Raw genomic sequence first — 23452 nt, 5'->3', positions numbered from 1 at the left:
GTCGTATGTGCCCTCGTGAGAACATTTAGCTCGCAGGCCAGCCCCCGTTCAGTGGGGCTATGTTGCGGCCGACCTAGCTCGGAGCTCAGGCCTGCGCGTGCTCACTGGCCACACTGGGGGGACCCTCTGGATCTAGATTATCCAGTCCGTCGCTCAGTAAGGCAGTCGATAGTAGATTTTTATTGATAGTAGATTTTCACAGGAACAAAATAACAAAGATAGGAAAAAAATCAATTCAAAAGGAAAAAATTGCCAGAACCAGAGATCCCAGCAAGGAACTAGGTCCTTACTCCTGACTAGGCAGAAAAAAAATGGACTGCCCCATAGGCATAGTCCAGCTTTTTTTCCTGCCTAGTGTCCTACTCCTGTAGGGGGCAGCATAACCCAATGGTCAAGAAGATAAAGAGCTGTGCCTGTCAATGTATGAAAAAGAAAAAATGGCGATCGTTGCAATCTTTTATGTCACGCTGTATTTGCGCAGAAGTCTTCTCTCAAATGCATTTTTTGGGGAAAAAATACACTTTAATGAACTTTAAGAAAATGAAATAGTAAAGTTGACCCAATTTGTTTATATAATGTAAAAGATGATGTTACGCCGAGGAATTGTGATCCTTATTATAACCAAAAAAAATGTGATTCTCCTTTTATCCAGAATCGTGCAGCTCTACTAGCAGCATAAGGATTAAAATTAGTTAAACCAAAATGCAAAGCTTATACTGTAGCTTACTATTTCTTAAATGTGATGCTTGTATAAGTTTTCTTTTTTAGGCTCGCTTTCCATTATTTTCATCTGGCGATCTGACCGGTAAGTCTGTTTTTCAAAAGAACAAGCTGTCCTATAGATGTAGTAGTTCGAGGGACTTTTAGGACTGGCAGGGGTGCCTACAATGATCAGCTTTTATGTGAAACTTTTATTCCAAAGGGGGGGGGGGGGGACGTGAGCTGGAGTTTGGCTTTAATTTTTTAGTGAATCTAAAACCTGTTAGTAAACCTAACACTAACCTTCTCCCAGCTTAAACAAGTTCACCTTTTGCAACATGCTCACTAATTCTTAGGGAGTAACACGCTACTTAGAAGAAGTTCAGCGCACCCCGTGACAGTAGGAGATCCTCTCTGCACCTGCTGCAACATTTTAAAAATAGCTTGGTTGAGTTAACAGAGTTCTGTGAATGAATTAACTACAAGTGAAAGCGCGGCAAGACGCCTTGTAGTTTTCAATGAACTGCAAGAACATTGGTGAGTGCTCTCGTAGTTCATTGATTCTTCCTGCTCTTCAGTAACTATCTACCAGTATGAAGATATAGGCAGACAGCTGCTTGGCATTGCACCTGTGATCCACTGATAGTGGGTGCAATGCATTACAGGCTTATACTCTTTCAATCAACGGCCAATGGTTCCCGCTGCTATCAGGTTGCCCAATGAGGCCGGAGACTGCGCCGGGAGCCGCTTCTCTTGTGCACATCACTGGATCAGATTGGGCTCAGGTAAGAATAAGGGGGGCTGGAGGTGATTCTGCAGCACAGAAAGGTTTTTCACCTTAATGCATAGACTGCATTAAGGTGAAAAACCTTAAGGCGTTAGAACAACTTTAAAGGTTATCTAGATCAAATGCCAAAAAATTGGATTTTTGTACTCACCGTACAATCCATTTCTCTGAGTTCCACAGACACAGTGCTTTATAAAATGTAACTATTAGGTTATATTGCCTCCTCCAGGAGTAAGATGAGGCAGAACAAAAAACACATGGCTATGCCCTTGGGCCGCCCTCCGCTGGTATATAACCCCCCTCTCTGCTCTAGGTAAACAGTTTAGTAGCAAGCAGTATTAGAAATATCAAAAACTCCTTAGGAGGGGTGGGTGCTGTCTCTCTTGAACTCAAAAATAGATTTTATGGTGAGTACAAAAAAACATTTTCCCTTTCATTCATCGACGGACACAGCGCTCCATGAATCATAACTACTGGGATGTCCAAAAGCAGTGCCAAAAGGAAAACGAGGGCTGGGAAAAATAACCCAGGGCTAAACACAATTGCCCTAACCATGACATAGGAGCCCCGTCTGAAAAATAAAGGTTTAAAGGAAAAAAAACACCCCTCAAGAGGGAACAGCCCCTCTTAAACAGCAGCCTGCAAAACTTTGCGGCCAAAAGAAGCATCTGCAGATGCCAAAGTATCTACCTTATAGATACTTATATTTTGTGAAGGTATGCACGGACGACCAAGTGGTCGCCTTGCAAACTTGAGATTTTGAAGCCTGATGACAGAAGGCCCAAGAAGCACTCAGTGCCCCAGTAGAATGCCCTGTGACCGGGGCAAGGAGGAACCTGACCTTTTATAGAATAGGGCTGAGTTACCGTCTTTCTGATCTATCAAAAGATGGTAGCCGAGGAAGTGGCCAGCCCTTTTCTTGATCCGTTCGTAAGGAAAGGACTCCATAGCTGCCAGATACACCTGAATCACACAAACCACATCCAAAGTATACAAAGCAAATTCCTTGGGATGAGCCGCCTTGGGACACAAGGAAGGCAATACAATGTCCTCATTTAAATGTAAGACTGAGACAGCTTTGGACAGGAATGATTGACAGGGACAAATAACCACTTTATCCCTATGGACCACTAGGGATGACGACAGGATAATTCCGCCAACTCCGACACCCTATGGACCAATGTAAAAGCCACCAACAAATGTCACCTTCTGGGACAATGTAGGCAAGGAAATCTCCAGAATATTCTCAAATTGAGGTTTTTGGAGAACCGAAAGCACTAAATTGAATTCCCCACCTGATCCCCTCTGAGGCTGCAGGTCCCAACCATCCATCCATGCACTGACGATGGTCCTGGAGTTCCTTCTGTCCCGGGTGAAGGTGGCTTTGGGTGACGGGCAAGCAAAAAGAGCCCCTGCCTCATCTGTGTCTCATCAGATCTTGAATTTGATTCGGCCGCCGTGGACATGGGTCACCCTGCTGGGTCTGCAACCACGCACCTGGAATCCTCTGATAGTGAGGATGATTCCTCCACGTCTGCGAATGCGAACAAAAAGGCGCTGGTGGATGTACTGATTGTTTCTGTGCGTGAGACCCTAAAGATGGAGGATGTGGCTGCGACGGAGGCACAGGTTCCCTTTGGCACTCACGAGCCATCCAGAGCAGCAAAGGTGTTTCCTTTTCTCCGCCTATTTTGAAATAATATCGCTAAAGAGTGGGGACGACCAAATCGGTCCCTCCAGGGTGGGCTCTGTTACCCGCCTTAGGATCTCAGTTTAGTGCTTTCAGCTCTACAGAAGCCTCCCCTTTAAAATATTCTGGAGATTCCCCTGCTTATGCTATCCCAGAAGGCGGCCTTTTTGGTGGCTATCATCCTGCTTGCAGGGGGTTGAAACTGGAGGTATTATCCTGTCCACCGCATCTGGTGATTCACAGGGATAAGGGGGTTCTTCGCCTCTGTCCGTCGTTCCTTCCAAAGGTTGTCTGATTTTTATTTGAATTAAGACATTGTGTTGCCTTCCCTGCATCCCAGGCCTAAACATCTGAAGGAAATTGCCTTGGATGTAGTCAGGGCAATTAGGGTGTGCCTGACAGCTACGGAGTCTTTCTGGAAGTCAGACTCTCTATTTGTGCTCACAGACTGACCTCGAAAAGGGTTGTCCGCTTCCTCTGCCACCACTTCCAGATGGATCAGACAGACGGTGGTTAAGGCCTATTCCATCAGGGTCCAGGTTCCTCCTTTACCTGTCGAGGCAAACTCTACTAGGGCGCTTTGTGCCCCCTGGGCTTTCTGTCATCGGGCGTCAGTGATGCAGGTTTGCAAGGTGCCACCTGGTCCTCTGTGCACACATTCATACAGTTTTATGAGGTGGATGTATTGGCATCTGCGGCTGCTTCTTTTGTCTGCAAGGTTTTGTAGACTGCTGTTTAGAGGACCTGATCCTCTTTAAAAGGTGGATTGTTTTTTTTTTTTTCAGGTGGGCTCCATTTTATGATTGAGCTCTGTTACTTGGTTGGCTACGGTTTAGTCAGTTTTCGCTGTTCCCACCTCTCATGTTTGACACTGCCCTGGGACGTCCCAATGGTCAAGAATATAAAGAGCGGTGTCCGTCAATGAACGAAAAAGAGAATGGAATTTTTGACTTGCCATAAAATCCATTTCTCAGATGTTCATTGATGGACACAGCACCCACCTCTCTGTGGAGTTGGCTTTCTTCTGACACTGCTTATAACAAAATTGAGTGCCTATTTCTGAGAGTGGGAGTATACCCCTTGGGACTGCCCCATAGGCGTAGTCAAGCTTTTTTCTGTCTAGTGTCCTACTCCTGTAGGGGGCAGCATAACCCAATGGTCAAGAAGATAAAGAGCCGTGTCTGTCAATGAACATCAGAGAAATGGATTTTATGGTCCAATCTCCCATTATTCCCTATTGAATTGGGATCACAATTTTTTTTTTTAACAAATAATTATGCAGCTTTAGCTGCTAGCCCTATAAATAGGAAGGTATGCAATATTTACTTGTTTTAAAATGTCATACATCCCAGGAGTGGGCATTTTTTCTTTCTTCTGGAGGAAGGGCTTTCTCGGCTAAGCAGGGCAGATGGATTCCAGGAGGTAAATGCTTCATGAACCATCTGCCCATACACAAAATGGCTGTGGCTAGAATTGCTAGAGGGTGTTTTTCATAGTGATGATTTCTCAACACTGGATTTCTGGAGATGTGGGTGGGTAGGGGAGTTTGCTTGGTGAATAGAATTGGTCATCTCAAAGTGGTTGTAAAGGCAGAAGATTTTTTTATCTTAATGCATTAAGATAAAAAACCTTCTGTGTACAGCAGCCCCCCTAATACTTAACTGAGCCCCATCTCGATCCAGCGATGTTGCCCGAGAGCCTCGGCTATCCGGGACTCTCGCCCCTGATTGTCTGAGACACAGCAGTGGGTGCCATTGGCTCCCTCTGCTGTTAAAGTTAGTGAGCCAGTGAGGAGAGAGAGAGGGGGCAGGGCGGAGTCACAGTTTCATGTCTTAATGGGCACACACAACAGCAGCTCAGCTGCCTCCTTTTGGGGCACTCGGCAGGAACGAGGGGCCAGGAGCCCTGACGAGGAACCCGAGCCGAGAAAGGATCGGGGCTGCTCTGCAAGACCACTGCACAGAGCAAGTAAGTATAACATGTTTGTTATTTTTAAATAGAAAAAAAAAAAAAAAAGAAAAACTTTATCACTTTAAGCCCTCGTTCACATTGGAGTGATTTGTCATGTGATTTTACAGGTCTAATCGCATGACAAGTCACATCCTATTGCCAGCAGTGCCACTGTTCCAATCAGTGCGATGCCGATTTTGCGGTGATGCACCGCTTTGCAAAAGTAGTTCCTGCACTACTTTTACTGATTTCAGGTCCCACTTTAATAGACATCTCTGCATGAAGATAAAAGAAAGCACTTCCCCTAAGGGTTTGGGGTTTTTAAGGCACTGAAGATGTCCATGAAAGTATTTATAAAAAAACATACATTTTATTGACACATAGTGGAAAAACATAACACATATAAAAATAGCAAACAATTGATCATAAAAATAGTCCCCTAGAGATGACAACTAGGAGAGGCTGTTATCCCGTGGCCCAAGACAGTATAGGTGACTGAAGCCCATTCAACAGCAAGGATCACAGATGTCCGGTTCCACGACGCAACGGATGATCACACACTAGCAATGGTGAGGTGACTCTCATAGTTGTCATCTCTAGGGGACTACCAGCAATCAATAGTCTAAGAAGCCCTTTCATGTTACCCAGACCTGCCAGCGGGATTTGAGACTTGTTTTTACTGATGAGCAAACATAATCTGATCAACGACACAGATGATAAATTGCATGTGGCAATAATATATACCCCTGAAGAAGAAGCACACAAAAGCTTTGAAACGCGTCGGGTACTATAATGCTGCAATGATTATCTCTCTCTGTGTATTGATATTTTTATGATCAATTGTTTGCTATTTTTATGTGTTATGTTTTTCCACTATGTGTCAATAAAATGCACGATTTTTTATAAATACTTTCATGGACATCTCCAGTGCCTTAAAAGTCTCAAACCCTTAGGGGAAGTGCTTTCTTTTATATTGAATATGAGGATGTGGCACTATTAACCAGAGTGATTTGTTGCTGTGAATACCCTCCTATCTGTGCATGAAGCCACACCGATGTCCTTCAAGTAGCACCTGAAATCACGCTGACCTGCTACTTTAAATTTGTGCTACTTCAAGTGAAGTATCACGATTTTAAAGTAGCATGGATGTGAACCAGGGCTAACTCCTATTTCTGGAATGGCTCTTTATCAACCATTTCCCATTGCTGATCTGCAGTTTTCAGGTCAGGCCACTGAAGCCAAATTGAACTGCAGGTCAGCTGGTCTGATCTTTGAAATATGGTTGTTGATCTTTTTAGACTATAAGAAATAAAACATTCCCAATGCACCTGATCAAGGTTTTGTATATTGGCCAAATGATACTTAAACAGATTCTATCTTACGAGCAACTCAGATTTAAAATACAAGTTGACTGTTAATTGTCTCATACACCGAATGCCACTTCTATATGCTTAGCCTAAGCTTTTTCATATCCCATACTTGGTTGTATGTGCCTATAGCCATGTCTTAGAGACACACAAACCAATGAGAGCGCCAAGCAAACTCTCAGGAGTCCAAGGTATTTCATAGCAGAATAAAGCCAACGTTTTTTGGGGGCCAGACACACTCCCCCTTTATCAGGGCTATAAAACAAGCACAAATGCAAGTACAGCAAGGCTACAAGGCTTAATATTTTGCATTTGTACTTGTTTTGTAGCCTTGATGAGGGGGTAGTGTGTTGGACCTTGGGCATTTGTGTGACACTCATTGGATTGTATTTGTGTGGACCATAAAATAATGTGTAACCAGAGTATGTTAGCGAAACCCTAGCCCATATAGGGTCTAATTGACAGCATAGCACTAGTACCTTCGCTGGTCATTTCTACGGGCTGTTGCTTCTTCCGGCACTGGGTGGTCCTCAGTTGTGTAGTTAGTAGGACTGCTGAGTGCACAGCAGCATGGTGAAATTCCCTTAGGGGTGGCTCCATGACACCCTGCACTCACAGAGTGTCGTTAGTTTCCTGGATTGAATGAGACTGGGAACTTTATACATGGCCAGCTTTAGGGTGGACCCAAACTTTTGCAGCACATTAATGTGTGTTCTGTTAAGGCAGCAAATGAATTTAAATGGCATGACCAAAATGCTTAAAAAAAAAAAAAGAAAAACATGCAAGGTACATGTATGCATTGGTGTGCCATTGCAGCAAAACTATGCACCTACCACACCTTGCCACAGCCAGTGAGTCCTTGATTCCTAAACCTCCCAATACTCAAACCCCTAAAAAAAAAATCTCTACCACTAACCCAACCCCTACACAGAAACTGCTTCTGTATCACAGGGTTCAGTGCCTCAACTATGGTCCTCAAGGCTCACAAATAGTTTTGGAACAGCTGATTGCAATCAATTGAATTTTGTCTTCTCTGAAATTTCACTGAAATTGCCGTCTTCCTATACATGCAGCACTGCTAGGCTAAATTATCTAAAAAAAAAAAAAAAAAGTTCTCTCCCCCACCTAACTACCCTGCATGCCCGGTTAAATTTTTTTAACTTTTTAGGCCAATTTGTTTTCCGCTACCTATGTTTGGTAAAAAAATTAGCAAAAAGCGTATTTTGATTGGTTTGCGCAAAAGTTATTGCGTTTACTAAGGTAAAGATTTTTGTCATTTTTGTTTTTTTTTTTTAACGAGTAATGGCAGGGATCTTCGATTTTTTTTTTTTTTTTTTTGCGACATTGCGGCAGACAGATCGGTCCCTTGACTGACATTTTTGACACTTTTGGGGGTACCAGTGACATTACTACAGTAATCAGTGCTATACATATGCACTGTTACTGTAAAAATGACACTGGGAGGGAAGGGGTTAACTTTATTGGAGAGGGAGGGGTTAAGTGTGTCCCTAGGGGCGTGTTTCTTACTGTGATTGGATGTGGCTTTGTGTGTAACAGCACAGATCAACAGTCCTACATAGCAGGACCAAGTGATCAGTGCTTTTAGAGCGCTCCTCTGGCGGCACGCGCTCGCCCCCTATTCGCTCCCAGGCTAGTGACGTACCGGTACGTCACTTTGCCTGGGAGGGGCTGACCGCTGCCGTATATAGTCGGGCGGCGGTCGGCAAGTGGTTTAAAAACAAAAAAAAAACTTTACAATCACTTTTTAAACCCAAAACCAAAAAATGTAATATACTGCAGCTTACCAATCATTGGATGTGGTGGCTTCTTTTATTTTCTATTTTTATGCATTTTCCCTCTGTTTTCACCTGGGAATCTGGCCAGTAACATACCTGTATTAGAGTGCCCCCACTCTGGATGAAGCAGAACAGGGGGCACCTTTGAACTGCAGCATTCAGCTGAGAGGAGTGTTCGATGTACTAGCAGATTTAGATACACTAACACATTGAAGCCACACTCCAGCTCACACTTTATAAACAGTTACAGCAAGCCATTTTTTTTATCCCTTTTGGGATAAAGGTTTTACATAAATTAAAGCTGATCACTTAAGCACTCCCGTCAGTGGAAAATGTTTTTTCTTAAAGAGGTTGTAAACCTCCAAAAAAAAAAATTGAAAAAATAACCTGAAAGACAAAGGCATAATGAGCTAGTATGCATTGCATACTAGCTCATTATGAAATACTTGCCCTAGAATGAAGCTTCCGCATCGGCATGAGCATGGGAGCCGCCGTTAATGGCGCAGGGCTGTGAAGCAACGGCATGGACGGCCGTTCTTTCAGAACACATGCGCCAGTGATCACTGGCTGCATGCAAAATAAATATCTCCTAAACACTGCATGTTTAGGAGATATTTACAGTACCTGTAGGTAAGCCTTATCATAGGCTTTCTTATAGATACAAGGTACAGAGGAAACTTTACTTCTTCTTTAACCCTGTAACTGCTATATATGCGGAACAGCGTGTTCTCTTGAAAAACAACAGACTTACTAGTCAGATCAGCAGGTGAAAATAAAAAAAACAAATGCTGCCTTGACATCCAAAACATGGTAAGCTTTAAAGCTTTAATATAATTTTTGTGTTGTATAGGTAGTTTTTTTTTTTTTACCTTAATGCATTCTCTGCATTAAGGGAAAAATAAAAAATTCTGTGTGCAGCTCCCCAACCCCCCTATATATTTCCAGCGCTGTGACCGAGGGCAGTGCCTGGTTTCTCTCTGGCCATGGAGGCAGCAGCAGGAGCTGTTGGCTCTTGCTGCTGTCAGTCACAGCCTGAGCCCTACTATGGGCGTTCTCTGCAGGGGGGAGGAGCCAGGACCCAAGAAGAGGAGGATCTGGGCTGCTATGTGCAAATCCATTGCACAGAGCAGGTAAATATAAAGTATGTGTCATTAAAAAAAAAAAATGTTTACAATAATTTTGATGAGACTACTGCATCTTATAAAAACATCCTGATTTTCACATTTCTCAATGCATTTATTAGTAACCTGTGTAAGACCATTTTTTAAGAGTTCGTCTTGCTTTGCATTCATGGGGATTTTTTTTTTTTTTTTTTTTTTTAGGGTTTTTTTGTTTTGAGGTTTTTGTTTTTTGAGGTTTTCTTTTTTTATTTTTTTTTAGGTTTTTTTTTTTCATTTTTTTTTTAGGTTTTTTTGAGGTTTTTTTATTTTATTTTATTTTTTTAGAAAGGAAACTGTCACTGTGTATGAGAAATCCTTGTTAAAAATCATGTGTTGGAACACAGAAGCATAAAGTATTTGCAATGGTTGATTAGCTGGCTGTCCATGCTGGTTTTCCTCCGGTCTTGGTGTCACTGCCCTGCCGCTTGCTTGTGGCAGTGCTCATTTGCCATGTCACCCTCTCAGGCTAAATGACTGGGAGCTTGAGGCACCGTTACTTGGAGATTCCCTCGGTAGGGCCCCTGCTCTTTCTTCGCACACAAGCTTAGTATGCCAGGGAGAGGTGCTAGCAGAGGCTGTGTACTCTGCTTTATTTACGGAAACAGCAGGGTTGAGATTGATTGCGTTGTAGGAAGGTCTGTGGCTAAGAGGAGAAAGGAGGGGTGCAGGAGAGAGAGAGAGAGAGAGAGAGGGGGGGGGGGAGTGGACGACAAACAAGCAGGAGGGGGGTCACAGCACATGCTCAGTGCTTTTTAGTCTGAGGGGGGAAGTTTGCAGCGCTGTGCGTGGAGGCTGAGGTCATAGCACAAGCTCAGTGAAAGCTCTCTGAGGTCTCTGACTGCATGTGCCACCATTTTGAGTAGTTAGAGTAAGGAAAAGCGATAGAGTTTAGAGGAGGAACTGCAGGCTGTGAGGGGTTCAGGCAGAGCCAGCTGCGCCTGTGCTAGTGATGGATGACCTGTTCAGCCCCTGCAGGTAGGAACCTGACACCTCTGGCCTCCCGCACTGCTGCTTCTGCCAGCTTGTCAAATGTTTACCATGGACTGTTTTCGGCCCTTGTTCTATTAATATTGCATGTCACTGCAAAGCCTGTAAGCCTTGCTTGCTGCAGCCGTTCTGCATGCTTACCTGTGAGCGGCACGGCATGGTGTCAGGTACGTTCTGTACTGTGTTCTGCTCTTGTATTTTTTATTTTTTTTCCTCTTCCCTGGCTCCGTCTGTTCCTGCAGTGCTGTGTTAACTATTTGCAATGTGAATGGCTCTGACTTTCAATGCATTTCCATCTGTTTCATCTCCGAAGGGTTAAATGTAAGGCTTTTTGCCATTGCCAGAATCTCCGCACTGACAGAAGATGCTGCAGGCTGCACGGTCAGCGATACGGCTCTCAGGTTTAATGTTTTGGGCCTGCACTGGCTGTTTAGATAATGTTTTCGGGAAGGTTGGAGGTGGCCAGTCATTGGCTGCTTACAGCTGTGGGTGGAACTTTTGTCGCGATTGAAAAGTCTACGTCCCCAGGGCTAATGATGTGAATTACTGTGATAATGTGCTGGAAGTCGGAAAGCAAATAATCCCCCTGAATTTGCCGTATCCCGCTGCTTATTCACAGCTGAATGCCATTATTACTCAGTTTATTGTTGTATATATTATACTTAATTTTTATTTTATTTTTTTTGTACTGTGTGTTTTTAGTATTTTCCCTTATTAAAAAAAATTTTAGTTTGCTTTTAAAGTTTTTTTTTTTTTTTTGTTTTATTTTTTTTTAATGGAAACCGGTGTTTTAAATTTGCCAAAAAAAATCCTTATCTAAAAACTTTATGCAGTCCATACAATTAAATATAATGCTGTACAATAAAGTTGACTGGTAGCTGGCAGTTATTGGCACATGGGTGTGAGCATTTGGGCAGATTTGACATTTTTTTGCTTTTTAATTTTGTGTAGCCTTCCACCATAATTTAATGTTTGTGTCATTAGCAGGGAGATGCCCCAATTCACCCTGTATGTCCGGGTGAAGAGGAGGTCATGTGCAGCTCTGATTGTTGACTGTATACACTAGATAATTGCAATGATGTGATTTGAGAAAAATGTGTTGACGTGGTTTGCCTTTATGAAAGGGGATTGAGCCAAATGGATTGTTTTTTTGTTTTTTTTTTTTATAGTTGACAAATACATCTTTTATAGTGGGCCACTTCTTATAACCCACCACCCATACCATCTATAAATGTGTACTCTGTTATTTGATGGCCTGGGAGGTTTGGGCCTTATCTGTATAGTGTCTCGGCTTCCCGTAGCAACCGGAAAGTTTCCAGCTGTCATTTTGCATGCACTTTAGGAAAGGAATCAGATATGTCTGCTCCATTTAATAACTACTGCGTCTGAGTTTTGGCAGTTCTTGCACACACATCTTTGTATAGTTTGCTGTTATTTACTTCATTGGATGTATCATTTTCTTGCCATGTCCACCCACGTTTGAGCAGGAAGCTAATTTATGAATGTAGCAATGCTAAATTGGAGTACTGGAAATCACATGATCATTTGGACTGTAAGCCTTTCCCATATTCCTGTCAAGCCAAAAACTGTAGGCAGTGGAGAAATCTTTTTCGCTGCAGTGTGGGTAATAGACAAATCTCTGGAAATCATCAGTGCTTATGAGTATCAGAACATGATGAAATACATTAAGGTTTATCCTATCTCTTTATAGATCTAATGAGCTATATAATCACTGATATAATCAGTGGAAAACGTCTGCTAAAATAATTGCATCACAACTGTTAAAACCAGGGGTCTTCAAACTTTATAAACAAAATGCCAGTTTACTGTCAAAACTTTTTTTTTTTGGGGTGGGGTGGGGGGGGGGGTCTAATTTGTGAACAGTAGGTGTAAAAAAAAAAATTCCCCAGCATCAGTGAGAATGGAAAATATCCCATCACTAATATCGGAGAGCTAAATTGTGCCCCATTGTTGGTATCAGTGGGAGTAATAGTGCTCTATCATTGGCATTAGTGGGAGAAACAGCGCCCCATTGTTGGTGTCAATGAAAGGATCGGAGCCCCCATGCTAAGTGTCCATGGGAACCATGTCCATAGTGCCCCATCATTGGTGGCAGTGGGAGGAATAGTGTCCCATCATTGGTGGCAGTGGGAGGAATAGTGTCTCATCGTTGGTGGCAGTGGAATAGTGCCCCATCATTGCTGGCAGTGGGAGGAATAGTGCCTCATTGTTGGTGGCAGTAAAAAATAGTGCCTCATCGTTTGTGGCAGTGGGGAGGAATAGTGCCCCATTGTTGGTGGCAGTGGAATAGTGCCCCATTGTTTGTGGCAGTGGGGAGGAATAGTGCCCCATTGTTGGTGGCAGTGGAATAGTGCCCCATTGTTGGTGGCAGTGGGGAGGAATAGTGCCCCATTGTTGGTGGCAGTATTGTGGCCCCATAATTGGGGTTAGTGGGATGTTTAGTGCCCTATTGGTATCAGTGGGAGGAACATTTCCCGAGGGCTGGATTTAGGCAAGAAAATGGCTGCATCTGGTTTCCAGGCCACACTTTGCAGACCACTGGTTTAAAGTTTTAATCTAAGAAAATAAAAAATACATCAGGGATTTTAGGCAAAGATTTATACCCATTATAGAGGGGCTATAGAAGTAATTGTGTGTGTCAAAGGATGCTTGGATATGGTGACTAAAGTGGGGTACACACTAGTAGAAAATCTGCTGAAAATTCCCATCTGAGGTAAAATCGTACGATTTTCTGCTAGTGTGTACACACTTTCAGCACCCGATGCCGACATTTTCAACGGAAAAAAACGGAGGGACAAACACCAAAATTTTTATCGTCTGTCCCCAGATGACCAATTTTCGTTTAATGTGTATGCAGTACGTCAGCGAAAAATCGGATACGAAAGACCGCGCATGATCTGAAGTTGCTGATGACCTGGAAGTCTGGGAACAAATGTCCCAAAAAAAAAAAAAATCGGATGAGAAATTTCGTGAACATTTATGCACTGTCAACTAAAAACGGTAATGAACGCTGAGCAAGAGAGAGAAAAATCTGAGGATATTTCGTCCGATTTCCATCAAGTGTGTACGGGACCTTAAGTCCTAGGGGCACATACCCTTAAAAGACTGGAAAACACGGGTGTAGTGAGTAAATATAAGTGACATACAAACACGTATAGGCTCACTCTTCAATGAAAAGCACAGTAACCCCTAAGCAACCAGTCAATCTTTAGCACTGTAATATAATATATTTTATATACCTTGTGGTATGTCGCTGTCAGATGGTGAACAAAGATTTTCCTCTTATTTCTCTCTGAGGTCGCTTCTACAAAAAGATAGTAATACAAGTAGATGTGTGTATGCTGCATGCATTGTACTAAAAAGCAGAATACTATGACAGATGTTACTATCTGCCATAGTATTCTGCTTTTTATGTATTGTAAAAAATAAAAATAAAAACTTGTATCTAGGATCATAGTTATTGTTTTTAATTGACTGTTATAAGGAAAAGCCACAGGACCCTGGTGCAAAAATCTTTTCATCAGCCTCTAGGTGGCCAATTTGCAGTCCAGTAAAACTTTAATACCCAACAAGAGGCTACTGGTGTATAAAGGAAGTGCTTTGAGGGCATAGCTGGTAAGAAATGGGCAGTAGCAGTTATTCTTGGCTATTTTACCTGGATGTGGGTGAATGTGTACCTTCTTGGATGGCTCATAGTATTGCCCTGTCACCAGTGGTTGTACAGTATGTGGTGGTATATTCTGCCCGCGTAGGAGTTCTGCCTTGGTATGTAGGTTCAGATCAGGGTAACAAGGGAGTGGGTGGCTGGGGTAGCTGTTCACTCTGCCTCCGCATTAAAAAGGTCTTCACAACCACCACCTTCTTCTGCCATTTCACTTCCCCAGCTTCTCTCTGTCCAGCGCGTGTTTACCTCAGTGAGCACAGCGTTTCCATGGCAACCAGCATTTTTTCAAAGGGAAGATCTTGTCATTTTATATAATTCGCCGCAGCTGAAGAGGGCCGAAATATTAAGTTGTTGCCATGGAAACGGCTTTGATAGATCAGTTTCTTTTGTGTCTTTCTGGTATTTTTCCCTATAGAAATGATGGAGTCCGGGAGCCTAGAATTAACACCTTCCTCGCAGAGAATAAACCTCTCTATTGCCTGGGATCACGGTGCCACACATGGCGGTCAGTTTGTCTTTGAAGCAGTTACATGTGACAGGAGGCATTAAAGCCGCCACGTCGTCTGTAGATAGCACTTCAGTCTCAGTGGTGGGATGCACGATGTTATCTCCTGCAGAGAGACATGTAGTCTCCTTGTGTGACTGCTGCTATCATCTAGCTGTATAGTGCTAACAGCATGGGACCACTATGTAATATATGTGGTCTGGAAAATAAGGCTAATTCTATAGTATTACATTTTATTTTGTACACACTGATACAGTGCCTTCAAAAAGTATTCATACCCCTTGACATTTTCCACATTTTGTCATGTTACAACCAAAAACAAGAATGTGTTATATTGGGATTTTTTGTGATAGACCAACACGAAGTGGCACATAAATGTGAAGTGGAAGGAAAATGATAAATGGTTTTCAAAATGTTTTACAAATATGTGAAAAGTGTGTCGTGCATTTGTTTTAAGCCCCCCAGAGTCAATAATTTTTTCGAACCAACTTTCGCTGCAATTACTGCTGCAAGTCATTTTAGGTATGTCTCTACCAGCTTTGCACATCTAGAGAGTGCAATTTTTGCCTATTCTTTGCAAAATAGATCAAGCTCTGTCAGATTGGATGGAGAGTGTCTGTGAACAGGAATTTTCAAGTCTTGCCACAGATTCTCAATTGGATTTAGGTCTGGACTTTGACTGGGCTATTCTAACACATAAATATGCTTTGATCTAAACCATGCCATTGTAGCTCTGGCTGTATGTTTAGGGTCGTACTGCTGAAAGGTGAACCTCCGCCCCAGGTTTTCTTTTAAGATTTCCCTGTATTTGGCTCCATCCATCTTTCCATCAACTCTGATCAGCTTCCCTGCTGAAGAAAAGCATCCCCTCAACATGAAGGGGAAAATGTTTCCCGGTAGGGATGGTCTGTTCAGGGTGATGGGCAGTTTTTGTTTTCTGCCACACACAGCGTTTTGCTTTTAGGCCAAAACTTTTTATTTTGGTCTCATCTAACCAGAGCACCTTCTTCCACATGTTTTCTGTGTCCCCCATATGGCTTCTTGGAAGCTGCAAACTGGACTACTTATGGATTTCTTCTAACAATGGCTTTCTTCTTGCCACTTTACTATCAAGGCCAGATTTGTGGAGTGCACAACTAATAGTTATCCTGTGGACAGATTCTTCCATCTGAGCTGTGGATCTCTGCAGCTCCTCCAGAGTTACCATGGGCCTCTAGGCTGCTTCTCTGATTAATGCTCTCCTTGCCCAGCCTGTCAGTTTAGGCGGACGGCTATGTCTTGGTAGGTTTGCAGTTGTGCCATACTCTTTCCATTTTTGGATGATGGATTGAACATGCTCTGCGAGATGTTCAAAGCTTGGGAATTTTTTTCATGACCTAACCCTGCTTTAACCTTCACAATTTTATCCCTGTCTGGGGTATTCCTTGGCCTTCATGATGCTGTTTGCTCACTAAGGTTCTCTAATAAACTTCTGAGGGCTTCACAGAACAGCTGTATTTATTACTGAGATTCAAGTACACACAGGTGGGCACTTTACTAATTAGGTAACTTCTGAAGGCAATTGGTTCCATTAGATTTTAGGTAGGGGTATCAGAGTAAAGGGAACTGACTACAAATGCACGCCACACTTTTCAGATATTTATTTGTAAAAAAAATTGAAAACCATTTTATAATTTTCCTTCCAACTTCACAATTATGTGCCACTTTGTGTTGGTCTATCGCATAAAATCCCAATAAAAAAACATTTACATTTTTGGTTGTAACATAAAATGTAGAAAATTTCAAGGGGTATGAATACTTAAGTATTTACTGCCTTTGCTCAATACTTTGTAGAAGCACCTTTAGCGCCAATTACAGCCTCAAGTCTTTTTGAGTATGTTGCTACAAGCTTGGCACACCTATTTTTGGGCAGTTTCTCCTATTCTTTTTTGCAGGTCCTCTCAAGCTCCATCAGGTTGGATGGGGAGTGTCGGTGCACAGTCATTTTCAGATCTCTCTGGAGACGTTCAATGGGGTTCAAGTCTGGGCTCTGGCTGGGCCACTGAAGGACATTCACAGAGTTGTTATCTTGGCTGTGTGCTTAGGGTCGTTGTCCTGTGGGAAGATGAACCTTTGTACCAGTCTGAGGTCCAGAGCGCTCTGAAACAGGTTTTTATCAAAGATGTATAGCTCATATTCCTATCGCACACCCTCCTGGTTTGTAGACTAGTGTGTACTGGGTGCTGAAGAGATCACCAGTTGGCAACTGGATTAGTTACAAGTAAATACATATTCGCCAGCACACCAAGGATCTTGCAAAAGCAGTCCAAAAAACTTTATTCAAGATACGATCACATCAAAAAATGGTGCAACGTTTCGAAGCCGCTCAGGACCCCTTCGTCAGGCATGTGAGAATAAAGTTTTTTGCAAGATCCTTGGTGTGCTGGCGAATATGTATTTACCTTTATCAAAGATGTCCCTGTACATTGCTACATTCATCTTTCCCTCAATCCTGACTAATCTCCCAGTTCCTGCCGCTGAAAAAATTTGGCACAGCATGCCAGGTGATGAATAGTGTTTCCTCCAAACATGGCGCTTGCCATTAAGGCCAAAGAGTTCAAGCTTTGTTCCATCAGACCAGAGAATTTTTTTTTCTCATGATCTGAGAATACTTCAGATGCCTTTTGGCAAACTCCAGGCAGGCCGTCATGTGCCTTTTACTAAGGAGTGGCTTCTGTCTGGCCACTCTACCATACAGGCCTGGTTAGTGGCATGCTGCAGAGATGGTTGTTCTTCTGGAAGGTGGTTCTTTCTCCACAGAGAAACGCTGGACCTCTGTCCAAGTGACCATCGGGTTCTTGGTCACTTCCCTGACTAAGACCCAAATCTCTTCCATTTACGGATGATGGCGGCCACTGTGCTAATTGAGACCTTCAATGCTGCAGAAATTTTTCTGTACCCTTCCCCAGATCTGTGCCTCAATGCAACCCTGTCTCGTACTTCATTGCTTGGTTTGTGCTCTGACATGCACTGTTAAATGTGGGACCTTATATAGACAGAGGTGTGCCTTTCCAAATCATATCCAATCAACTGAATTTACCACAGGTGGACTCCAAGTTGTAGAAACATCTCAAGAATGATCAGTGGAAACAGGATGCACCTGAGCTCAATTTTGATTGTCATGGCAAAGGCTGTAAATACTTATGTACATGTGATTTCTTTTTTTTTATTAACCCATTTGGCAAAATTTCAAACAAACTTCTTTCACTTTGTCATGATGGAGTATTGTTTGTAGAATTTTGAGGAAAATAAGGAATTTAATTTCCATTTTGGAATAAGGCTGTAACATAAAATGTGTAAAAAGCGAAGCGCTGTGAATACTTTCAGGATGCACTGTATCAATAGACACAAGCGGCATGGCTCGGGAGTGAGCATGAACGTGGTGCCCTAAAGCAGACTGCTTGCTATGGGGTCACGCAGAGAAGGGTAGTAGCCAGAAGCATTGGTGGGGGACCCAAGAGGAGGAGGCTTTGGGGCTGCTCTGTGCAAAACCATTGTGTAACATGCTTGTTTATTTTAATTTAAAAAAAAAAACAAGGCTTTACAATCACTTTAATTTCTCTCCTGTTGACCCAACAGGAATTGAGGGAAACTCTCTTCTATTTAACTTTCACCATTGGAGGATTACCTCTTCTATTTCTGGTGACAACCTGAAATTGAGGATTTTCCCATCACTTTTTGTCCCAGTGACATTGGTCAGCAGGAAAAAGAGTGAATCTCCCTAGCAGAGACACAGGCAATACAATAAATGGCTGGGGTTATATGTTTTGACTTAAAATATACTTAAAAATTGTATCTTTTTAAATCATGTGAAGTGTGATTTTAAATGACTTGATGACAATAGGTATGGCAAAATGCAATATCTTCAAAAGCTTTGGAAAGTCTTGCTTGCTGTGTTTGAAGTGTTGACCTGTATAAGTGATTGCAAAATTGAGTATTATAGACAGTCCAAACATTTATTTGTTTCGTATCCTATTAGGCCCCTTTCACACTAGTGCGACTTGTCCCGCGATTTTGGACCGCAAAATCGCATTACAAGTCGTTTTCCATTATTTTCAATGAGCCCCATTCATTTCAGTGCGTTTTGAAGTCGCACCGACTTCAAAGTAGTTCCTGCACTATTTTGCCACGATTTGATTGCGTTTTGAGCCATAGCCATTGCTTTCAAAATCGCTGCAAAATCGCAGTAAAATCGCATCGCATAAGTGTGAAAGGGGCCTTAACATTTGTTGTGTTTGAGGATGGCCTGTAAATTCCTCAAATCAAAGCGATTGTAAAATCTTGTTTGTTTTTAAATAATACATTTGTTATACTTACCTGCTCTGTGCAGTTGGTTTTGCACAGAGTGACCCGAATCCTCCTCTTCTCAGGTCCCTTTTCTTTGCTCCTGGCCCCTCCCTCCTGTTGAGTGCCCCCACAGCAGGCAGCTTGCTGTGGGGTCACCCGAGCCGGGTCACAGGTCCTTGTGTCCATTCAGACACCAAACCGTGACCCAACCCAGCCCCCTCTCTCTCCTGATTGGCTGACTGACTTTGGCAGCAGCGGGAGGCAGTTGCGCCACGTTGCTGTCTCAGCCAATGAGGAGGCGAGTCCCGGGCAGCTGAAACACTCCTGCAACATCACTGGATAAAGATGTGCTTGGGTAAGTATTAGGGGGGCTGAGAGGGGCTGCTTCACTCAGGTTTTTTTTTTTTTTTATATATCTTAATGCATAAAATGCATTAAGATTAAAAAAAAAATGAAAATAAAAAAACCTTCTGCCTTTACAATTCCTTTAAATGCAAGCCATGTATACATATCTATACAAACCCTAATACCTTTTTCACCTTGTTGCTTTGCGATAACTTACATTGGTGCATGGCGGGTGCCATTTATTATTAATGGCACTTTAACCACTTAAGCCCCGGAGGATTTGGCTGCTATAAGACCAGGGGGTTTTTTGCGATTTTTTTACTGCGTGACTTTAGCGGACAATTGCGCGGTCGTGCGACGCTGTACCTAAACGAATTTGACGTCCTTTTTTTCCCACAAACAGAGCTTTCTTTTGGTGGTATTTGATCACCTGTGCGATTTTTTGATCATGCGCTATAAACAAAAAAAGAGCGTCAATTTTGCAAAAATAACAATATTTTTCACATTTTTTTATATGAAATTCCCCCCCCAAAAAAAATGTAAAAATCAAAATGTTTTAACAATTTCAGCCAATTTGTTTTATGCTACATATGTTTGGTAAAAAAATCGCAAAAAGCGTATTTTGATTGGTTTGCGCAAAAGTTATCGCGTTTACTAACAAAGGGAAAGATTTTTGTCATTTTTGGTGGGTTTTTTTTTTAACGCGTAATGGCGCCGATCTGCGATTTTTTTTTTCGGTACTGCGACATTGCGGCGGACAGATCGGACCCTTAACTGACATTTTTGACACTTTTGGGGGTACCAGTGACATTACTGCAGTAATCAGTGCTATATATATGCACTGTTACTGCAAAAATGACACTGGCAGGGAAGGAGTTAACTTTATTGGACAGGGAGGGGTTAAGTGTGTCCTAGGGGCGTGCTTCTAACTGTGCAGAGACATTGCTATTGGTGTAAAAACAAAGATCAACGGTTCTACATAGTAGAACCGTCTGATCTTCATTTTTACACAGGGAGAATGACGGGCGGCTTGTTTACATAAGCCGCTCCGCCTTTCTCCCTTCACAGGAGCGATCGTAGTGTGACCGGCGGACATCGAGTCCGCTGGTCACACGCACTGACTTGTCTGTGAACGAGCCGTGGCGGGCGCCCGCCCGCAATTGGCTCGCAAGTCAGTGACAGGCGAGTGACGTATCCATACGTCACTCTGCCTGGCCGGGGCTGACCGCAGCAGTATATAGTTGTGCGGCGGTCGGCAACCGGTTAACACACCTTTTCGATTCACCTATGTGCTATAGTGGTTATGGTACACTGCATTGCTCAAAATAGTTCATGTACCCTTATTTGTGCATTAGGCAGCCTGATCCAGCATCCTATGCATATCATGCCATGTTCAGTCCTGTAGGTGAGCCATACTCCCAAGGGGCTTCTTTGGGCTATCATGATTATGGCTACCCATAGGAATAACTTTGATTATGGAGTATGTGCAGACTGTTGAGGAGCCAGCAGGATCCATGTCATAAGTAAAATTGCTGGGTTGTAACTGAGGTCAAGTATAACGCCGGATAATATGGTGTTAGGAAGCTCATGAAGAGAATGCCATAAATGTTGGCTTTGGCGATCTTTTCCCGATTCTGTGCAGTATGTTGCGATCATTGGGAGGAGACAGTTTAGTTCTCTCTGAGAGGGCACTGTTTGATACTCCCAGTACAGTCTCCTCCTTTTTCTGCACCATGTTTTTGTTAGGTGTTTGTCAGAAGATCATGGTTGGCTGTGGTTTTTAGCCCATATTAGGAACTGCCAGAATACCGAGAAACATTGCATTGTACATTATTTGAAAATCTGTGGTCCACTCTGGTATCTGTCACAATTGGAATTCCTGCTGCTAAACTGTTGTATTGATTCCTGCTCTATTGCCAGATCAATATGTTGAGATCCTTGTCTAATGACACTAATTTGTCTGTTACAGGAGGCTGAATAGCACCCAAGGGGAAATTCGTGTGGGCCCGAGTCACCAGGTACATTTATTTTCAACTTTACCTTGAAACTCTGAGGCAGAAATGTATCTATTAACAGAACTTGTCACTAACTCCAACAGACTATATGCTTAAGTGTAAAACTCTGCACACCATATAGAAAATGTCACCTTGAAAAAGCATAGGGAATATGAGAATGCATCTCCGTATGGAACTTAACTTCAAATTCTTAACTTATTTCCACCAAATATTTCAGTTATAGCTTGATGCTATTGGTTTTAATTACCCATTATTATATTGTAGTCTACTGCCTTAGAATCTCACTAGGGTTTCCATCCCTGTTCCCTCTTTCCAGGAAATCTGGTTGGGGCTTCACTCTTTGTTGTATTTCCTATATTGTCTATAGTGACCCAAGGTGAGTGGACCTGTTAACACTGATGGAAAATCTTGTCAGAGTACGCTGGAGATGTTTTGACAATGGAGAAGTCAAACCCATTGCCATGTACATGAATGCCAAATGGCTGCTTAGGGTTGACTGTGACCCTTCCTGTTGTTTAAATAGTTACCAAGGCAATTTTTATCCTTTTGTCCTGCATCTCAGGGTCTGATGCATAGACAGCCAAGGTTTGTTTTCTTCAGGAACATAAATATTCAGATTTTAATTATCATAATTGTGAAGGATTTCTAGCTGTCTCTTTAGCTTGTAGTCAAATGCCTTTTCAACAGCATGATCTTAGGCACAGTCTCCCAACTCCATCTTTGCAGAGCTGTGTCAGGTACTCTTGTTTGATGCTAGTATTCAGGTACTCTTGTTTGATGCTAGTATGTGCCTTCAGGACTATAGAGATGGTGGGAGGGCAGTTGTTCATCCCAGTACACACGTATGGAAATTAGGTGTTCCGCTGTTCTGTTCTAAGGACCGGCTTCTGTCGAACGGTCTTGCTGGAAAACTTGTAGCCAATTTGGAGGGGGGTGAGAATCCGAATACAGTAGTACAGTGGGGAAAAAAACAATGTTTATACCTAGCTTCAAAATTCAGGCTGCATTGTCAGGCATGCATTAAATACGTATTGCTGAATAAAGGGGCAAACCCAAATCTTAAGTAAGCCTTCATAGTTATGGTCAGTGCAGACTGACTAGTTCCCTGGACTGGAGGTTTATCCTGCAAGAAGCTGGGAAGGTTTTGTTTAGGATTACACAGACATTCATCCCCCTCACTGTCTTTTTGGTTCAACCAATGTCCTCTGGTTGTCCGTAGCCAAATTTTTTTCCCTTCAATCAATGGGCTGGAGAAAAAAAATAACAGATTCCTCCACCACACAAGCAAAGTGGATGGAAGAATCCTCTCCCCACTAGGACCATTGTATTCAGAGATTGTTTCTGGTTGCTGTCAGAATACACTGATCAGCAGCAGAAGCCCCTGATCAACAAGTTTTCCACCGTGTCCATTTAACAGAGATTGATTTAACAATTGACTTCTGTCGAACGGGCAGGGCCACACAGATTTAAATTCAGCCACTCCCTGTTGAACCAGCTGAATTTCAATCAGTCTATGCCCAACTTAAGATACAAATGTATTTTTATTCTTCTACAGTTCTGAACTTTAAAGTTTGCAGTAGATGTCGAAGTACTTTATTGCTGATGCTTAAAATTCCTGTTCACAGAGATCATCATTATGAGCCCAGCCACAAACATCATTTTATAGATGTCCTGGACTATTAGGCTGCAGAAGTTGCCCTGCTAATTGTGGGCGTAAAAACACTGCCAAAGGCTCTGATCCTCTGACTCATAATTGGCAGCTTCCAGATAAATATTGCCTTTTTAAGTATGATTTGTATTGCATCCATAAGAAGTAATTACAGAGGCTGGAAACCATTCTCCGTGAAGTACTCTCCATTCTTACTGCTAATATCGCTGCAGATGACTGAAGCTACTAATTAGGTCTCCTGACACAGAGTAATATCTGTTTAATGACAGAATTTACTCCCCCGAGCTGTGTGGCTTTTTTTGCATATTTTACTTGGTTAAGTCTGGCCTGTTCACATGTATAGCTTTGTTTAGTCCCGCCACAGTAAATTGCTTGACTGAGAACTTCTGTTGACACCTGTCTTACTGACCCATTACATTTAAGCAGCAACTTGGTTAATTCAAAATAGTTATTTAAAGTGTTTCTAAAGCC

The 23452-nt window shown here is 42.6% G+C and overlaps 1 protein-coding gene across 1 annotated transcript in view; it reads left to right on the top strand.

The window, feature by feature from the left end:
* The window catches only part of RERE (arginine-glutamic acid dipeptide repeats), a 387592-nt gene that overhangs the window by 247883 nt on the left and 116257 nt on the right, over positions 1–23452 (top strand). The window contains exon 7 of the mRNA XM_082274341.1: positions 21267–21315. Coding sequence (XP_082130467.1) covers positions 21267–21315 — 49 coding nt within the window. The remainder of the gene's footprint in view (positions 1–21266; positions 21316–23452) is intronic.

This window comes from Pelophylax lessonae, assembly GCF_965119305.1.
Source record: "Pelophylax lessonae genome assembly, chromosome: 12".
Classification (NCBI taxonomy): domain Eukaryota; kingdom Metazoa; phylum Chordata; class Amphibia; order Anura; family Ranidae; genus Pelophylax; species Pelophylax lessonae.
The sequence above is the reverse complement of the archived record's forward strand: the minus strand, read 5'-3'. Positions and strand labels throughout refer to the sequence as shown.